Source organism: Sinohyriopsis cumingii, chromosome 11 (assembly GCF_028554795.1).
Source record: "Sinohyriopsis cumingii isolate HCF-2022 chromosome 11, ASM2855479v2, whole genome shotgun sequence".
Lineage (NCBI taxonomy): Eukaryota > Metazoa > Mollusca > Bivalvia > Unionida > Unionidae > Sinohyriopsis > Sinohyriopsis cumingii.
Genome location: NC_142971.1, coordinates 70,803,486 through 70,824,246, shown reverse-complemented (window position 1 = coordinate 70,824,246; position 20,761 = coordinate 70,803,486). Strand labels below are relative to the sequence as shown.

At 35.3% G+C, this 20,761-nt stretch overlaps 2 protein-coding genes across 4 annotated transcripts in view; one reads left to right on the top strand and one right to left on the bottom strand.

The window, feature by feature from the left end:
• Positions 1-4,363, bottom strand: part of LOC149788685 (T-complex protein 1 subunit alpha-like) — a 35,587-nt gene extending 31,224 nt beyond the window's left edge. The window contains exon 1 of the mRNA XM_089974760.1: positions 4,216-4,363. Coding sequence (XP_089830886.1) covers positions 4,216-4,288 — 73 coding nt within the window. The 5' untranslated portion in view covers positions 4,289-4,363. The remainder of the gene's footprint in view (positions 1-4,215) is intronic.
• Positions 4,364-4,547: 184 nt separating this feature from the next.
• Positions 4,548-20,761, top strand: part of LOC149788684 (uncharacterized) — a 31,681-nt gene continuing 15,467 nt past the window's right edge. Inside the window, exons 1-3 of one of the 3 annotated variants that reach the window (XM_089974757.1) lie at positions 4,548-4,701; positions 11,799-11,960; positions 18,811-18,908. In XM_089974757.1, the coding sequence (XP_089830883.1) occupies positions 4,620-4,701; positions 11,799-11,960; positions 18,811-18,908 (342 nt within the window). In that variant the 5' untranslated portion in view covers positions 4,548-4,619. The remainder of the gene's footprint in view (positions 4,702-11,798; positions 11,961-18,810; positions 18,909-20,761) is intronic. The other 2 variants (XM_089974759.1, XM_089974758.1) reach the window with 2 other exon arrangements.

The window sequence follows — 20,761 nt, the reverse complement described above, 5'->3', positions numbered from 1 at the left end:
ACGACCAGCAATGGCCAATGCTATACCTACTGAAAATATCCATACACATCATAAACTTCTGGCAAATTTGGGCGTTACCTACTTTATCAATTAACGATTTAACAAATTATATCGTAAAATTACACATAAACATGTTATACCTGCAGCATATACATTTCTCTTTCAAAACATTACAATATGGTCATTGCATGAGCTTTTTACCAGGACAAAATTTTGCAAAGAGGGTATGCAAAGGGGGTACTCAAGTTATTGTGCACAAAATGAAACATTCCATGAATATTTATTTTACTTAGATCTTACATCACCATTGTGTACTGAAGCACTGATAACAAAAAAAAAAAAGGTCATGCTTCATAAAATCACATAATTCATGGACAATTAGCAATTTATTGCAAATAATTCTTTAAATAGTTGTTTGGTGGGGTAATTTAGTAAATATTATTGATTTCCTAAGAAACAATTTTAGCTTTTTAGATTGGAAATATACAAGATTCTCTTTGAATATGGTTTATATCATATCTGCATTATATGAAACTGTAGATGTTCTTTTTATTCAAAGATTCAAGTTTTTACAAGATGTTTTCCTAGACAAGTATTTTTTAAACAAGATTTTATAAGTCAATGATTGGTGAAGGACAGAGAGATGTACAGGCGTGTGTGTGTGTGTTTTGTATGTGAATGTGTGCAGTGATGTTAGATTTGCAAGAACTAAAATGATTTATTTTTATTTCATTCAGACAACCTATACATAAAATATTAATGGAAGGGACAGAAGGAGATATATTATCATGATTTAAATAAAGTTGTATTGTTCTTGCATAGCTGCCAACTTTCCAGGCTCACAATTAGTTGTTATAGGGTTTAGTGCCATTTTTCAGCAAAAGATAGGCTATACATGGCGGCCAGTATTAATGGTGGAGGAAGAACCCGGGAAAACCCCAGAAAGAACCACTGATCCACGAGAAGTTACTGGCGAGCTTTCTCACATATCCACACTGGCCGATCCCAAGAATCAAACCCACGCAGACAGAGGTGAGATGGCAGTGATCCGTGATGGTGAGTGCTTTAGACCACTCGGGGCCTCCTCGCAATTAGTGAAAACAGGGATAAAAGGTAGTGATTAGCTCCATCAACTCTGACCGTCAATGCTACACTATATCAAGATCGCAATATAAAACTAAAACACTACATACATGCAGAAATATGTCTGCATTTATATTTATTATGGTATTCATAAACTTCACTTGTTCTTGTGGTTATTTATCAAGACATGATACTATGGCTGACTTGAACTTCCTCAACTGCTTGATCGTATCTTTGTTTTTTTTTTAATAGTTCAGACTTTTTGCCTGCTGGTTGATCTTGGTTACTAAAATTGCTGACAAATTTTCTGCAGCTAAGGAGGTCCTAAAGTCTGTCTTATTTTTCCTCACTAGAGAAAATACTCTTTCACTGTCACTGTTGCTATGAGGAATGCACAGGAGCTGCAGCACTTTTGGTACTGCCGTAGGAAAAATTGGAAACGATTTTCGAGTCTGGGAACATTTGTCAGAACAAATGTTTAACATGGTTTCCAGGTGATAAGGTAGATTGTGTTCAACAAGAAAACTCAAATAATCTTCAGAGTTGGTAGCTTGCAGGTCTTCCGTCAATGGCTTAAAATATTCCAGAGCTGAAATGTTTATTACATCACTGCTTTTTGTTTTCTTGACGAGTCTGGTTCCTGTAGTGGGGTTTAACATTATCCTGCCAAATCAGAAGTCCCCAGAGCAGGGAACTAGAATAACTTTTGATACACTGCCCAAAAAGATTATTTTCAAAATCACGTGACATTCATTTGGCAATAGTATGCGTAGGGCAAAAAATTTTTGTAGTGTATCCCCTAGGGGTGCAAGACTGAGTCAAAAATCACCTTAAAAACAAACTTGGTACTAAAAATGGGGGTCAAGTTAAAAATCTGGGGGGTCTCTGAAGCATAAATGGAAACACTGTCTTGACATGTCCAAGTTGGGTTTTGAAAAGGGACAATACTCAGTTTCAAATAATGAAAAAGTCTATTGCACAGAAAAGATGCAGTTGGTATAGGCAGAAAACATGTTATAGAAGCAGACAACATGACAATATGTGATATTGGAATTTATAAGATAGAAAAGAAACAAATGTCATTATTTATTTCAGGATATGGCACGAGTGAAGGTAAGATATTTACAAATGTTATATCATTCAATGTGACAACAGGAAATATATACTGACTAGCCGTGTCAAAGGTCATAACCCCTCAATGACAGGATATATACACAGAGAATAGTGTTAATTTCTTTTGTTTTTCAGCATACTTGTTGAATTTGGAGCATGTATTTCTAACAAGTACCAGTCGGAAGTGACGTAATGTGCGCACTCATGGAAAAAAAAGATATTGACCATCAGTAGACTGATACCCTAAACTGGGATCTGGCACTAGTCCTACATGCAAGATGTATCACGTGTTATTTATGTTCTGGTGCTACATCTTACTACCCAAATAACAGCCTTGTATAATGTGTTTCGATGTCGGTTGACATCGGACCAAATAGTCAAAGTTTCAGGAAAATATCACACTTGGCAGCCCCATATGGACACTCTTCCACAAATTGATATGTAATTAATATACTTACTGTGCTGTTTTAATCCTGGTTGAATCAAAATTTGACACTTGCAAATGGATGCATTTTCATGTTCCATCAAAATTTTAATTTAAATGAAATGTTGCTCGCAATTCAAATAGACATATTTTTTATTTGTTTCGCTAAAGAATATTTCAACTAAACCAGATTTTGGCTTTCCTCACTTTCCAGCCAACTGAAATGTAGGCTAACGAAACTTGAAGACGGGTCCATTTCTTTAGTGAGAATTTGAATTATTGGAGAAAAGATATCAGAGTAAGTAAAGTCTGACTAAAACATAACGAGTACTTTATAAAAAAAAGCATTGTAGATGGTTGCCAGTTGTGAGATATTCCTGAAAATTTTACTTTCGTTACAATGTTAGTGGATATGAAAACACGTTACACAGTGCCTTTAGTTAGGTCGTAAGACCCTTACGCTCAAAACATGAACATCATCATCGAGGTCTTACAACTACCACTAGTCCTACCTGTATGACCCGACGCTGATATTTATGTTGTGGGCATCAGGGTCTTACAGCCTAACTAATGGCGCTGTGTAGTGTGTTTTGATGTCAACTAACATCATTACGAAAGTAAAATTTTCAGGAATATTTCACACAACTGACAATTAAAATAATGACACTTTTCTACAAAGTAAAGTTATAATGTTTTAGTCAGACTTTACTTAATAATATGCCTTTTCTCTAATAAATTTAAATTCTCACAAAAGAAATGGACCTGTTTTCAAGTTTCTCTGGTCTACTTTTCAGTTGGCTGGAAAGCGATGAAACCCAAGAATGCCAAAATCGGATGAAGTTGAAACATTTTTACGAAACGAATAAAAAATATATTATGCCTATTGGAACTGTAAGCAACGGTTCGTTTCGTTCAAGAAACATCCCAAACATCAACCTACCTGAGCTTACTTCGGCATAATTCGACTACCGTCACATTGCAACAAATTCAAATGTATGTCAATGAAACGTGAAAATGCATCCATTTGCTAGTGTCATATTTTCATTCCAGCAGGATAAAGACAGCACAGTAAGTATATTAATTACACATAAATTAGTGAAAAAATGTTGATAAAGGCTGCCAAATGTGAGATGTTCCTGAAACTTTGATTACTCATTCCGATGTCAACAACATCGGAACACACTATACAAGGCCGTTATTTGGATCGTAAGACATAGCACCTCAACAAAATCAAAATATGCTATGTCTTACATGTAGGACTAGACTACCACTGGCGCATGCCACCCCCACCCCCATATACCATGGAAAAGGAAAACAAAGATAAGCAGGTTTATAAACACAGCACCTCCCTTTTTGTTATATTTTAATAGTCTCTTGATATATCCCGCCCAAATATTCATTTACCCATACTCTTACATTCATTTATAACGTGCGAGTCCCTTATGGAACTTTCCAGAGACTTAACCATGTGACGGTCATGCCGCTTTTGTTTGTTACAATAATCCATGTAAGTACTGGATATTTGTTGACATATATGGTGATAATGTGATATATGGTATCTTCTTCAAGCAAATAATATGTCCATATCATTTTACCATTCTGTGCTCTGACGGACTGTCCCGTTGTTCTATCTCCACCAACAGTTAACGTTACGCTGGTATCCGCCATGACTAAACATGCCGCATTAATTATAGTCTGGAAGCCAAACCGTTATTATTAAACATACACTGGGAGGGGAACCTTAGTCATCAATAGTTCATTCATAATATTAAATTTAAACACATGTTAAAAATGTGTTAAACAATTATTACATTCATTATGCATTTCTCAAGATTCTTTTTGCAAGGTTATAATAAGTTTGAGATTATATATAAACAAAATTAGTTTGGGTTACGAACAAGGTTACACTGGTTCTCGGCCCTTAAGTAGCTACTGCCACTTATACACAGAAATCACAAGGCACCAGTCTAGCGAGCAGTAAACCTGACTTGTCAAAAATATGATTCGGCACCGTACAAAAGCTAGTGGGAGGTTATTTTCTCTTGCATTGAAAAGCATGTTTTCTTCCACGACCGCTGAGAGTATGATATATCTTTATTATCTTACTAATGGCAATATAATAAACTGAGTTCTTAAATAGTTGACAGTTTCAGGTACCCAAACCAATTATAGGTGTAAAAGTGAAATAATAATTTTAATTTTTAATCCTGGATGTATTATTGTCGCGCTGCTACCAAATGCTAAACCAACATTTAAAAAGAAAGAAACGTGCAATATTAGACTTTAATAAGTTTGGCAAAATTAGTTGAGTTATTACAGTAGTTCATAGCTCTGTGTGTGCTGCATGATTTTTAAAAAAATCTTCTTTTATTTATATGGCCTTTTAGTATTATCAGATACATGAATCTGTATGCCATCTGTCGATCATTTGTAGTAACAGTTTTGTTATTAGGAAGTACTTGATAATAAATAATAAAGTTTTTTAATAATATTTTTTTTAAATTATAAAAATGAATTGAATGAATGAAGTCTAAGAACTGTAATAAATGGTATTGAGACAATTCAAACCAACCGAAAATAAGACCGACTTGAAAGACAATTCAGCTCATCTGAACAATACATGAATAGTACAATAGTTTTATTACAATAGTTCTGTTAAAAATATAAATATATATCTGTATGATATATTGAATGTAATATACAAAGTATATAAACATTTTCCAAAAATATTTTGTCCTTGCTAACTTATATATATATATCTCTAGATATGTCATTGTGTGTTTTCTCTCTCTCAAAAATGTTTATATACTTTGTATATTACATTCAAAATTATAGAATTTGGTAACATAACCATGTAGAATTATGATTATTTTCTTCATTTTGTCTTTTGGGATATAGTGTGTGTAATGTAGGAAACAAAGGGACATCACCTTTTCCTTTCAAGGTTAAATTTTGTCTTTCAAAGAGAGAATTATTATTAGTAATATACAATAATTTGTTCCTCCTGCACTGGTTTGAGTTTCACTCTTAGTTTAATTAGGTTGTAAAATATAATTGGTTTTAGAAAGAAGAAAAAAAGATTAAAACAAACCTAACTAGCTTGATGTTCTAAATTTAATTTATGCAAAATGTTTTCTTCAGTAAAATTGATTTTATAAAGGAACAATTAAATGATCATGCAAGCAAAAAAAATATATATTTGTTATAATATCTTATGGATGGTTTTAAACTGCTCCAGTGGCCTAGTGGTTAGAGCGTCCGCCTCGGATGCAGGAGGTCGTGGGTTCGATCCCTGGCCGAGTCATACCAAAGACTTACAAAAATGGTACTAACAGCTGCCTCGCTTGGCGCTCAGCATTAAGAGGTTAGTGTTAGGATTGGTCGGCCCGGTGTCAGGATAATGTGACTGGGTGGGACATCATGCTACATGTCTGCGGCATGATGCCCCAGTGCTAGACATCACTATAAACTGCCACACTGCAGGCATCGTAGCGATATGACTGAAAAATTGTTAAAGCTACGTTAAAAATCCAAATCACATCACATCACATGGATGGTTTTACCAATCTTAGAAAAATGTTTAATATTCTGTAGAATATTGTGTTAATCTATTAGAATATGTAGTATGTTGTTGTTGTTGTAGGGTTTAACACCATTTTTCAGCACACGATAGGCTATACATGGTGGCCAGTATTACTGGTGGAGGAAGAATCCGGGAAAAACCTGGAAAGAACCACTGACCCACGAGAAGCTACTGGCAAGCTTTCTCACATACCCACATTGGCTGAATCCGTGACTTGAACCCATGCAGACAGAGGTGAGATGGCAATGATCCGTAACGGAGAGCGCTTTAGACCACTCGGCCACTCGGGGCCCCAGAATATGTATTAAGTATTGTAATTATTAATACATATTAAGTATAACATACATATAATTATTGTTAATATGTATTAAGTATTATTGTAATTATTAATACATATTAAGTATTATTGTTGCATAAATTTATTGGTAATTTAGCATAAAAATAAATGTATAAAAGTATCTTAATTAGAATGTGCAAGATATGTCATTGTGTGTTTTCTCTCAAAATATGTCATTGTGTGTTTTCTCTCAAGATATATCATTGTGTTTTCTCTCAAGATATGTCATTGTGTGTTTTCTCTCAAGATATGTCACTGTTTTCTCTCAAGATATGTCATTGTGTGTTTTCTCTCAAGATCTGTCATTGTGTGTTTGATCTCAAGATATGTCATTGTGTGTTTTCTCTCATATCTGTGTACATTATGAGGTATTAATACCTTTTTTGAAAATATCATGACAGTTTAATTTTTTATATATATATATATATATATAGTCTGGCCAGATTGTTTTTTGAGTTGGGCTGAATTGTCTTGCAAGCTGGGCCAAATGGTCTTATGTTCAGTGCAAGTTTTGCCAAATTTTCTTGGGCTAAATAGTCTGATCTGAATTGTCTATTAACCAAAGAAAATTGCACAAAGATACTACTACTTTGTTTCTTTACCCCAAATATCAGACCCCTAGCATGATTGCTTTCTTCCAAAAATATGGTCGATGGGAATTTTGAAATATTGATGTTGTCCCAGAATGTTGCAATTGTTTTTGAGTCTTTGTATGGATATAATTAATAATATGCCAAAAATGAATCATTGAAATTATACCTGTAAAATGTATTACTTAATATACTACAATGTAGGCTGCAATACAAAAAATAAATAATAGTAATTAAATCTAATAATTTACAAAGATGGCAAAATCGAGTGATAGAAAAATTGAACAAGATGTTTCCGAATGCATCGTATCTTCATTTTAGATGTACATAATCTTTCTAATAACATGACCTTTAAAAAAAGGCAAGTAGCAACCAAATCATATCCAAAATCGAAGACAAAATTCTGCACAGAATTCATTCTGTAAGTAGAAGAAAAAAGATACCGAAAAATAGCAGGTGCCTTCAGACTAACATGATAACAATATACATGTATAATGAATGTGCAAGTCTCAAAGAACATAAATTCGTTTAACCAAACAATCTTAGTAATTGAAATGTGATGTATGTTTGCACTGACTTGTATTCACTATGCTGCTGAAGTCTTGAAGAGAAAGTATATATAATCAAGTATAAATATTATCTCTTTGTAAATAAACTCATCAAGTATTGCAAATATGTAAGTACTTTTAAAATTCATAATATAATTATCCTGCTTCAGATGGTGATTTGGCTTGTTGTTAGTGACATTGTATTCATTCATCATACAGTAATTATATCATACAGTAATTATATCATTTGCCATGAGAATAAAACAAAACTATTTTGTCTGGCAATGTAAATATAGCTTGTTCCAATGGATACTGTTTATTTCAAAATTTGAATCATTTACAATATTTGCTTAATACAGCATAGGAGATGGATGATAAAAAAACAGTAAGGCTACTGGTACTTTTGTTAGTGGGGCTCCGATTGGCTGAGTGGACTAAATCGCTCACTGTTATGGATCACTGCCATCTCACCTCCTTCTGTAAGGGTTCGAGTCTTGGATTCGGCCAATGTGGGTATGTGAGAAAGCTTGCCAGAACCTTCTCATGGGTCGGTGGTTCTTTCAGGGGCTTTTCCCCGAATTCATCTTCCACCATTTAAAATGGTCACCATGTATTGCCTATCTTGTGCTGAAAAATGGTGTTAAACCCTACAACAACAACAACATTCATTGGCAGGTAAATTGTAATTTATTTGTGATTCATTTCTTGCACAGTACTATGAAAATATGGCAGGATGGGTTACTGTTGAAAAAGTTCAATTTGTCATGTGAAAATTCATATCACTGCCCGATTTCTGCAAGTTATCCATTAATGATAAAACATACACACTTGTGTTTTGAAACTTAATCAATAGTATGTAAATAGCAGTTTGTGTTTTAAGAAGAAAATAGGTCATCTAAATATTTTAACTGCTGCATGTACATTATTTCTTTCATAAAATCAGTTGTAAACTAAGTGAACATGTGGTAGGGAAATAATAATAATAATAGAGACATCGCTATGTCTGGGAAGTACTACTTTATTAGATTGTCTGTTTTCATAAACCATGGGGCAGATATATTACGAAAAATATACAATTCAGTATACAATGTCTAAATATTACATTATTGAAGATTAGTCTAAAAAGTAGGTTATAAATAAATGCTACATTGTGGAACTTCTGTAAGGTCAAAAGTTGTTTTCTGACTTCACTCATTTGTGTGAAAATATGAAGAGAAAAAAAGCAGTTAAGTGAATACTGTTGAACCAATGCCTAATGTTACTACAAACATGTATTTAGACAAATAATAAAACCATGCAATCATATCAATGGACAGTTGTTGTTGTAGGGTTTAACGCCATTTTTCAGCACACGATAGGCTATACATGGCAGCCAGTATTAATGGTGGAGGAAGAACCCGGGAAAACGCCGGAAAGAACCACCGACCCTCGAGAAGCTACTGGCAAGCTTTCTCACATACCCACATTGGCTGAATCTGAGACTCGAACCTACGCAGACAGAGGTGAGATGGCAGTGATCCGTAACAGAGAGTGCTTTAGACCACTCTGCCACTCGGGGCTCCAAATGGACAGTTGTAACGAAGCTAGAAAGTGACTGGTTACATTAACAACCCCTCCTACAAAAATAGATGCATTCACATGTTGGCTGTGTGGATTCAGTTGGAAAGACAGGTTTAGTTTATTCATATATCAATTTTAATGCCTCGTTGTGTTGTCTTTAAACAGTTACATTAATGTTCTATCAGCACTACAGAAAATAGGATGAATAGTACTGTCTTAAAATATGTATGCAGGTTGTGAACAGAGGTTGTTTCAAACAAGTTTAGAAATCTTTTCAACTGACATTTCTTTCAGCACATTAAAAAGAAAATTCTTGGTTAAACATAGTTAATTGATCATTTTTACTAACTTGCAATTACAATTGTGTAATCTAGTTACTCTTATCAGTTACAATTCATTAAAATGTATAGCTTCTACTGTGTTCCTTTAAAGTCATGTGGCCAAAATACATAGCATGTGAATAAGATGATATTTATTCACATGCCAATATATAATTATATATTATAATATACATACAACTGAGAAAATTGTCTGCTTAAAAATAAAGTATTGCTTAAAACCCATGTTAAATTCATACTGGGAAATAAAGGGCATAATTTAAATAGGAGAATGAAAACACACACGTATTTTTGTTTCTTGCTTCAATGCATCCACTTTCAGCTTTAATTTCTTTCTGTTCTGTACAAAAGGACAAGTCACTTCTCCCTAAAATTGAAGTCTTGTTGACAGACTATTTCCTCGTTATAATACCATGGAATATACTGCGTTATGATGAAATACATAATACAGTCTTCCCTTGTTATAATACCATGAATGAGAACCATAAAGTATACCATCTTATGAAACTGTCTTATAATGAAATTCATGATAGTGTACCCCAATTAAAGTCCTTTAAGTTGGAACCATAGAGTATACCATCTTATGAAACTGTCTTATAATGAAATTCATGATAGTGTACCCCAATTAAAGTCCTTTTAGTTGGAACCATAGAGTATACCATCTGATAGTGAGACTCTTTACTGCCAAATAATAAAAGTTGATTGATGACCATAATCACCTAATAACAGGAACAATACACTGGTGTGACAAAATAATTAATTATTTTCATGTAGATTGGTACCCCAAGTTAAACATAATTATACAGTTGTGTATATTTCTATTTAGATGTGGTTGTTGATTGGTACCCCAAGTTTAACATAATTATACAGTTGTGTATATTTCTACTGTTTAGATGTGGTTGTTGATTGGTACCTCAAGTTTAACATAATTATACAGTTGTGTATATTTCTACTGTTTAGATGTGGTTGTTGATTGGTACCCCAAGTTTAACATAATTATACAGTTGTGTATATTTCTACTGTTTAGATGTGGTTGTTGATTGGTATCCCAAGTTTTGCATAATTATACAGTTTGTGGATATTTCTACTGTTTAGATGTGGTTGTAGATTGGTACCCCAAGTTAAACATAATTATACTGTTGTGTATATTTCTACTGTTTAGATTGTTGATAGATGGCCAGACAGAGGGTAGCGCAGCGTCCCGGACGCGTATTAAAATGCAAGGGAATATTTGACGACATCTGATTTATAACCATCATAAGACATCTGATTGGCTAATATAACATCAATTACCAAATGTCAAAACATTGTTTTAAGTCTCATTGCAAGTACATTGGCAATGTTTATGTAATCTTTGGGCCAGGATTTATAGCTAGAGATAAGCATTTTATTTGTATAATTTACACAGCACTGCATACATAAATTTGTTAATTATTTAAAAATTATGCAGAACAGTAATTTACAGGGCACAGACTGGACCAGAGATTTTTAAAGCCACACTCTCTGATGTAAATTAATGGATCAGGTGACGGGCTGCCTGCAGGCTGTACTTTGCCCATCCTTAATCTTGATGATAGAACTTGGTTTTTTACCATCAGCTCTTCAAAAACTTGTCGTTTGTTGTTGTTTTTTAGGGTTTAATGCCATTTTTCAGCACAAGACAGGCTATACATGGCGGCCAGTATTAATGGTGGAGAAAGAACCCGGGAAATCCCCGGAAAGAACCACCAACCCACGAGAAGCTACCAGCAAGCTTTCTCACATATCCACATTGGCCAAGCCCAAGACTCGAACCTATGCAGACAGCGGTGAGATGGCAGTGATCTATGACAGAGAGTGCTTTAGACCACTTGGCCACTCGGGGCCTCGCAAAAAAAATATGTCTTTTTGAAATTTAAAAAAATGTAATAAGTTCAGAGCCACAGTCAGACACCCAATTTAAGAAATTCTTATCCACAATTCCTATTTCTTATCATTTATAGTTGCATCAAATTAATTATTTAAATTTATTTATATGTTTACATATAAGTTACATTCAGCTGTAAGCTGCATCGATCAAGATCTGCCAGCACAATTCACGAGTAGATCTGAATCTTTGAATTTTGTTAGAACAACCAACATAGACCTTCAGTTGCTACTACATTTTTACAGCAGATCTGGGTCGATGTTGTGTGCAGTTGGGCCCAACATGTAAGTGAGTAAATATTGTACATACATTGCAGGGACAGTTGAAGTAGAGAAGGTTGGGAAGATTGTATTGATTGGAATCAACAGGCCAGAGAAAAGAAATGCTGTAAACCCAGAAACAGCAGAGCAGCTCCACAAAGCGTTCAAACAGTTTGATGAAGACAAAGACAGCCTGGTAGCTATATTGCATGGAAAAGGTATTGTTGTTAGTACTTATGGACAGTAGATGGTGTGTTTCAGTAACAGCAGTGTCCTGTATCTCCGACAGGAGGTTGGGGGAACAGTGTTGCCATCAAGGTTCTTTTTGCATACAGACACCAACAACTGCAGAACAGCCATGTTTCTTAGGAATTGCACATCTTTGTTCCTGTGATACTTTAGCATGGTCCTATGATACTATAAGATGGTCTTGATACTGTAGTATGGTCCTATGATACTGTAGGATGGTCTTGAGAATGTAAGTCTTAAAAGCAATATCAGCAATATTCAGGCACACAAACTGTCCTTAACAATTAAGTGTTTCTAAGTTCAAAGGTCAATTAAATGAGTCCTCAAAATTGTCTATGTACCTCACTCTTAAGACACCTTAGTACATAATATTTTTCTAAGATAAACATGGACATGGCCCAGGATCCAGCATTTATCCATGATATATATTACATTGGCATAGCCATGGATCAAACATTTATCCATGATATATATTACGTTGGCATAGCCATGGATCAAACATTTATCCATGATACACACTGGCATAGCCATGGATCAAACATTTATCCATGATATACATTGGCATAGCCTTGGATCAAACATTTATCCATGATATACATTGGCATACCATTGGATCAAACATTTATCCATGATATACATTGGCATAGCCATGGATCAAACATTTATCCATGATATACATTGGCATAGCCATGGATCAAACATTTATCCATGATATACATTGGCATAGCCATGGATCAAACATTTATCCATGATATACCTTGGCATACCATTGGATCAAACATTTATCCATGATATACATTGGCATAGCCATGGATCAAACATTTATCCATGATATACCTTGGCATACCCTTGGATCAAACATTTATCCATGATATACATTGGCATAGCCATGGATCAAACATTTATCCATGATGTACATTTGCATACCATTGGATCAAACATTTATCCATGATATACATTGGCATAGCCATGGATCAAACATTTACTCATGATATACATTGGCATAGCCATGGATTCAACATTTATCAATGATATACCATTATCATGGCAATGAATCCAACATTTATCCATGATATACATGGACATAACCATGGATCCAATAGGATCAGTTTGATTTTGCTTTTTAAATTCCTACTAATTTTTTTCACTTATTTAGTGCTTATTGTAACTCATGATAGTTTGATTTCTCATAGCAAATACTGGTCCAAAATGTGACTTTGCTTACAACATATCAGTCATTATAAAGCATTACCCATTTATTTTGACATACTCATGACCGAGGTAATATTGACGACGTAAGCAGATGTTGAGAAAAAAATTAGGGGTGGGCAGGAAAAAAATCAAAATTTAGCAGACAAGTGAAATTCATCTTTAATGGGTAACTTGTCATCAGTGTTTAAGATTTACACTTTGAGAAACTAAACAATAAAAAATTTGATTAATTGAAGAGAAAACCAGTTTGAAGTACACTGTCTTGTATAATGACAACTTACATTTGTGTTATTTTTCTGTTATACAATGCATAATGTGTAAAATACACAGTACATGCAAATGAAAAAGCCAAGTATTTGGGTATAGGTCGCATCTGAGAAAATTACTGTATCAGTCACATCCCATTAGGAATATATACAGTGTACAAACACATCTATTTAAAACAAAAAAATGGTAGTCCTCTTTTTCTCAGCTGTCATACTCCACTGCTACAACTTCGTTTGTTTTTAACAAACTGCCATCACATGATACTCACCAGTCAATCCATTTATGCTACGATGGACCCTCATTAATTGCTTTAAATGACCACTCCTTGGCTCTCCACACTACATTGTGCTCTAGACTAAACAAACTGGGACTACATTCATCATTACCTAAATGTAAACAGATGCGAAAAAAGAAACGTTTCAAAGCTGGTCAGAATAGAACAGGAAGAAGAATTCCATTTATCTCCCTTATGCCCTTTCTGGTTCAACAATTTAAAAATTCGACCATTAATTTAGATAATCTAATTCTTATCCCTATTAATTCGTCAACCTTTTTGTCAACATCCAAGAGATACCTCTGCGTATTGCATTATTCAATGCCCATTCAGTAGGACCACCGGAAAAGCGCACAGGAATAGTTAATTTTGTCAACAATCAGAATATTGACATCTTTTTCCTGACAGAAACATGGCTAAAAACATCAGGCGATACCCAGGTGTGTGGATCTAACACCCACTGGTTACTCCATCAAGTCGTTCCCCTGTTGCTCTCGCGGAGGTGGAATTGCTGTAATCACAAAGAACTCCATGATCCAACGTCTTATCCACACCACAGCATTCAATTTCGACCACACATTGTTTGAACTAGTCCAAACCACACTCACAATGGAACAAAGGTCAGTCCATTTTTTCTGCCAATAGCCCCCTCCTCCTAGTAAAAAAAACAAGCTGACTGAATCTCTATTTTTGGAGCAGTTTCCATATCTCCTGGAATATGGAAATTTGATAGCTTTCACTTTGGCTGTCCTGGAAACCCAAACACATAAAAACTCCTAGATTCCATTAATGTTTTCAACCTCAAACAGTCAGTTAACCAACCCACCCATAAACAGTCACATTTTAGACTGGTTTCTTCATAGACCTGATGATAACATTATATGGTCCTCCCTGGTATCCCATGAACTTGCATAAGATCACCTCTGCATTATATGCCATCTTGACATATCAGTCCCAAATCCTCCACCTTTGTCTGCTACTAAGAGAAATCTCCATGTGATAAATAGAACCAAACTAATGCATGACATCCAAGCAAACCTAACAACTCGATAACTGCCTGCGTTCACTGGTCAACAAACATGCCCCAGCTACCAAGTGCAGAGTATCAATTCAAAACAGTTCTCCATGGTATAGCAGTGTTAGGGACCAGCTTTGCACTGCTAAAAGAGACTGCCGTAAAGCTGAGAGGCTCTGGCTTTCCACCAGACTCACTATTCATAAGCAAATCTATGAAGCCACTAAGAAGAATGTCATAAATATAATCCATGCAGTGAAATCAGCCCACTACGCTACTAAGATCATGGAAAATACTAGCTGCAAAGAGCTGTTTGAGATTACTAATGTCAAGGAACAAATGTACACCACTTGCAGCTACCTTCTGTCCAGTCGACCTTCCGGACATGTTTGCATATTTCTTTCGTGACAAGGTACAAACTATTAGAGATAAGCTTGACACCACAATTTCAATTGACTTGTCATCACCATACAGTTGGGCCACAGAATTTGAGTGGACACCATTAGCAGTATTTGAACCTGTCTCTATGGATTTCGTACGTACAATCCTGATGAAGAGTGTACTAAAGTCATGTAAACTTGATCCAATTCCAACATCACTGCTGCTTGAGTGCTTAGATCCAGTATTGCCTTCACTAACGGATGTTATTAATACCTCTCTCTCATCAGGGGAATTCCCATCAATTTTCAAAACCGCCATTGTAAAGCCTCTACTGAAGAAACCAACACTAGACAATAACGATTTAAAGAACTACCGTCCAGTTTCTAATCCCCCATTCATATCAAAAATCTTAGAAAAGGTCCTATCACAGCTTGTATCTCATCTGAATTCAATCAGTCTTTTTAGCAATGTACAATCTGCATATTGCCCTTACCACAGTACTGAAACTACTCTTCTGAAAGTAGCAAATCATTAATTGACATTCTCTTTGCTTTGGATAGCGGAAAGATTACAGTCCTCACCCTCCTTGATTTGTCTGCAGCATTTGACACAATAGACCATGATATATTACTTCAGCGCTTTCAGCATCTCTTTGGCATTCATGATACAGCCTTACTGTGCTTCAAGTCCTACTTGGTCAACAGGACACAAATTGTGTCTGCAAATGGAATACACTTCAACCAAGTTGATCTATGTTGTGGTGTTCCACTGGGGTCTGTTCTTAGACCTGTTCTTTTCATTCTCTACACTCAGCTGCTCTCAAGTGTCATAGATCATCATTCAGTATCTCACCAATTGTACGCTGATGACACCCAAAAATACAAATCTAGCCACCCAACTGAAGTTGATGCTACCATCCAAGGTGTAGAGAGGTGCATTTCTGATGTGAAATCATGGATGACATGTAATAAGCTGCACATGAATGGTGATAAAACTGAGGTCATTCTGATCACAACACAAAGACTTTCTCATTCACATCCTTTACATCTAACAATAAATAACAGCAACACCAACATTAAATTCATACAATCAATACGAAACCTAGGTGTTACTCTAGACAGTACTCTCACATTGCACCAACATGTCATGAACATATGCAAGGCTGCATATCTTGAGCTGAGACGCATCAACTCCATTCGCAAATATCTTTCAGTTGATGCCACTAAAGCACTTGTGTTCATTAGTACTTTCAAGACTGGACTATTTTAACTCAGTTCTGTCTCGTTCATCTCAATATCTATTCCAGAAACTTCAAAACGTTCAAAACACAGCTGCTCGGATCATACTTAGAGTACCACGATCAGAGCACACACCCCTGCTGCTCTGCACCCTACATTGGCTATCCATTCGATCCAGAATTAAACACAAAATTTGTTCTCTGTGCTACGTTTCACTGACGGACTCTAGTCCAACATACCTATCCGACCTCACCCATGTGTACACACCAGCAAGATACTTGCGCTCCTCTTCTGACAGTTGTATACTCATTATTCCCACTATAAAAGCAAAGTGATATGGACAGCATTCTTTTGCATACCAGAGCCCAGCGACATGGAATCAATTGCCCACTGAACTTAGACACAAAGACACAGTGATCCCATTCAAGAGTGCTCTCAAAACTCCCTTATTTCGACTGCAAGAACAAACTTAAAGACCTAATAATGTTTCCTACCATAAATATTCTCAGCATATTTTTTATGTTTTCCTATTTCATGGTGTTTGTTTTTTTAATCATATCATATATGTTTTTTATCTTTTAGGTGTTGTCTAATGTTGTAAAGAGCTTAGAGCTTTTAAAGATTAGGTGCTATACTAAGTCCTCATTATTATTATTATTATTATGTACCGTATATGCAGTGTCACCAGTAGCTATTTAGTTGTTATTTACAGTTGTTCTTGTAAGAGATTGTAAATTATTTTGTGTTTTATACCGCCATTGATAGCCATTGTGATCATAAAGAAAGTATCTTTTTCCCTTTTTAAAAATGAAACTTGCACGACATAATAAATTTGTTCTGATCAACGTCAACTTTGGAAAATGCAACAATTGATCAGATTTCATTGCCATTGAACACATTTGATGCTGACTCCTTTTTCTGAGTAAGGATGCAATGTTTTTATGAGCCAAAGGGCCACATGCTATTGAAGTCACATAAAAAAACAACTTCTGAGGATGAGGACCTGTTTCCATTTGTTAAATCAACAGCAGCATTAAATCTTGGCAGCAACATCAGATAACTGGTAGCTTGTCAACAGAAAATGATAAGATAACAAAGAGTTGTTCAAGTTGGGGGGCCCAGAGTGGTCTAAAGCACTCTCCATTACGGATCACTGCAATCTCACCTCTACGTGGGTTCAAGTCTCAGATTCGGCTAATGTGGGCATGTGAGAAAACGTGTCAGTAACTTCTCGTGGGTCGGTGGTTCTTTCCGGGGTTTACCCGGGTTTGTCCTCCATCATTAATACTGGTTGCCATGTATAGCCTATCATGTGCTGAAAAATGGCATTATACCCTGCAACAACAACACTTTTGTCTTGGGCAAGTTTTGGCATGAGTACATTTTGGTTTAGGTACATTTTGTCTTGGGTACGTTTTCAAGATGCTTCATCAGCATCAAGTTGGGACCATGGGCTCCTGTTGATATGTACAATTATTTTTTATCATGACATCAACATAAAGCTTGACAAATTTGGTAGTAAATAAAAGACCATGGTCCCAGGACTTTGTATTTTTGTCAGCATAGGTGACTTGTTGACATAAGCAATGTCGATATAAGTAGGTAGGACTGTACTGATTGTTTTGTTATGTACCATATATGAGGTGGTATATCCTAAAACATGTAACGTTTTTATTGTTTCCTATAATAGTGTTATTATTAAGAACCATGATCATGTAAACTAATAATGCATTAAAAGGAAATCAAGATGTAATGCTAAGCTTCATAGAATTTTCTCTCAAAACATGATGTCATACATTTGATGTACCAGTTCATGTACAGAGTATTTATGCCATAGAGGTCATAACAGTACATGTACTGTGTTATATCCCAAATCATGTTATAATGGTGAGCGTTATAACAAGGTAGAGCTCTATGTATCTAAAGTGTGCATGGAGTTTGTTTAAACTAAATACATGTACATGTATAATGGTCATTCTTTATGTTGCTGTCAGTAATGTCACAAAAGTGACCCACATTATTAAGTGAATATAATATTGGTATATGTTTCAGCAAGGCTGTTCACTAGATTAAAACATCAGATGGAATGTAATTTGAAGTCACCCCTTACTTGGTTCTTATTTCTTATTAGTCAAAAAGATAAATAAATGTACAATGTTTAAACATAATTTGAGAAATGTAACGTGACCCATGACTGTACTTGCATTACTAGATTGGCAGCATTAAAGTGAGGGTTGTTACAGTGAGGTACCACTGTATTTAGTACATTTGTTTAAATTCCAGTGCAGTATTAGTATCCTTTAAGTATTCGGTAAAAAAATCCACGCATACCAAAGTTTTACAATACAGACTCTCCCTTGTTATCTGTAACCTTACTATTATTTATTATTGAAATGTGCAGCTTGTAAATAGACAATCTAATTCTGCTGAAGGTGGCAGTTTCTGTGCTGGTTTGGATCTAGGGAGGGTGGCCACGTCAGTAGAGGGATACCTACGAGGGGATCCCCAGCAATCGGATATTGGACCAATGGTATGCTTGAGCCAGGATTTTATTTACTGCATGCTTCATCTAACAAATTCAAATCAAATTTATATTCCAGAGCTGTTTTGTCTTATGTTGCCATAAGAGGAACTTACCAAGCCTTGATTTTGAACCATAGATTTTATTCAAAAGTGATCAGATTTTCAACCCAAAACAATGAAGTCTGACCCAGTTTGCATCACATTATTAAAACTAAATATCCCAGTGTGGCTGTTTTGTAACAAAAGTGTGGTGTTGTTTATCAGTAACAACATGTTTGTTGTCATTCATTTTAATTATTTCATGATAAGGTGCATATCATTGGTCACTGTAAAGTATATATCTATATTATATATATATATGTGGAAATATTTTGAGTCTCAATGCTCAAAGAACATTTTTCTTAGACACAGGCCTGGGCTGCTGACTTAAATAAACTCACAAGCCCTGACTGAAATTCCATAAGCCAGTATTCCCAAGTTCCACACACACCTTTTTTAATTTTGTCACACAACATTGCAATAGCTACAATTCATATATAAATTCAATAGGGTTCAGAGGGGTTTGAAGGTAATGCAAGTGTCATTAGTGTTCATCACTACACTGGCATACTTCACGAAGTAAAACTCTGTCATCCAAGAGTTCTGAAATTTATTTTTATTGGACTTTGCTGATAGTTAACCTATATTGGCTTTAAAAACGAATTACACTTGAACACTATTCCGACAACTGAAATGACCATGCTTTGCACTCTATATATGCAGTAAAATCTAAAATCTGACTTCAAAGAAATGTTGCTGCTGTTTACAAACTTGTCAAAAATATAATACATATGGCTTAAACATTCTAATTCAAATAAATATTATTTAATAACTTTTGTTCTTGTACACACATCTAATATCTCTTCGAGACTTAAAAAATGGTACAAACAGCTGCCTCGCTTGGCATTCAGCATTAAGAGGTTAGTGTTAGGACTGGTCAGCCTGGTGTCAGGATAATGTAACTGGGTGGGACATCATGCTACATGTCTGTGGCATGATGCTCCAGTGCTAGACATCACTATAAACTGCCACATTGCAGACATCGTAGCGATATGACTGAAAAATTGTTAAAGCTACGTTAAAAATCAAAATCACATCACATATCTCTTCGATTTACTTATAATAGCTGTTTACTTCCTGATCCTACCTATGCAAATTAGCACAATGGGCTCACCCACTACAGCCTTCAAACACATCTCACTACCTTTTGTCAGCCAATTAAGTAATATGTGAAGTGGTGGTTTATACCTGACCTCTTTGCCTATAATTGCCAGTATTTAAACTGCCCAGGGGATTCCTGACCCTACCTTTGCAAATTAGCACAATGGGCTCACCCACTGAAGCCTTCAAACATATCACACTACTCATTGTGAGCCAATTAAGTAATACGTGAAATGGTGGTTTATACCCGACCTCTTTGCCTATAATTGCCAGTATTTAAATTGCCCAAGGGATAGTTTTATATTAGCTCCAATCATGACTGTTTACCGTTTATACATACTACATTTAATGGGCATATAGCCTGATGCCCGATGTTTTGAGCTACGAGTCTAAATTAATTGCTGATTAGTTTTTAGACCCTCTGATATTTCATACATGGAACATATGGGCTCCAAAAAGGATCTCATCAAGGCTGATTTTATGTATTTTACAAAATACCATGCATGAAATAAGTGTTACATCATAACAGTGTAAGCTTTACCTCACTGCAAGGTTTTTAAATTGTAACAATGTATAGTCCTCCCCCTTTATAAGGCCCGTCTTCAAAATTTACAACACTGCCTCGCAATATAAGCTTTACCTCACTAAGAGGCATTTAAT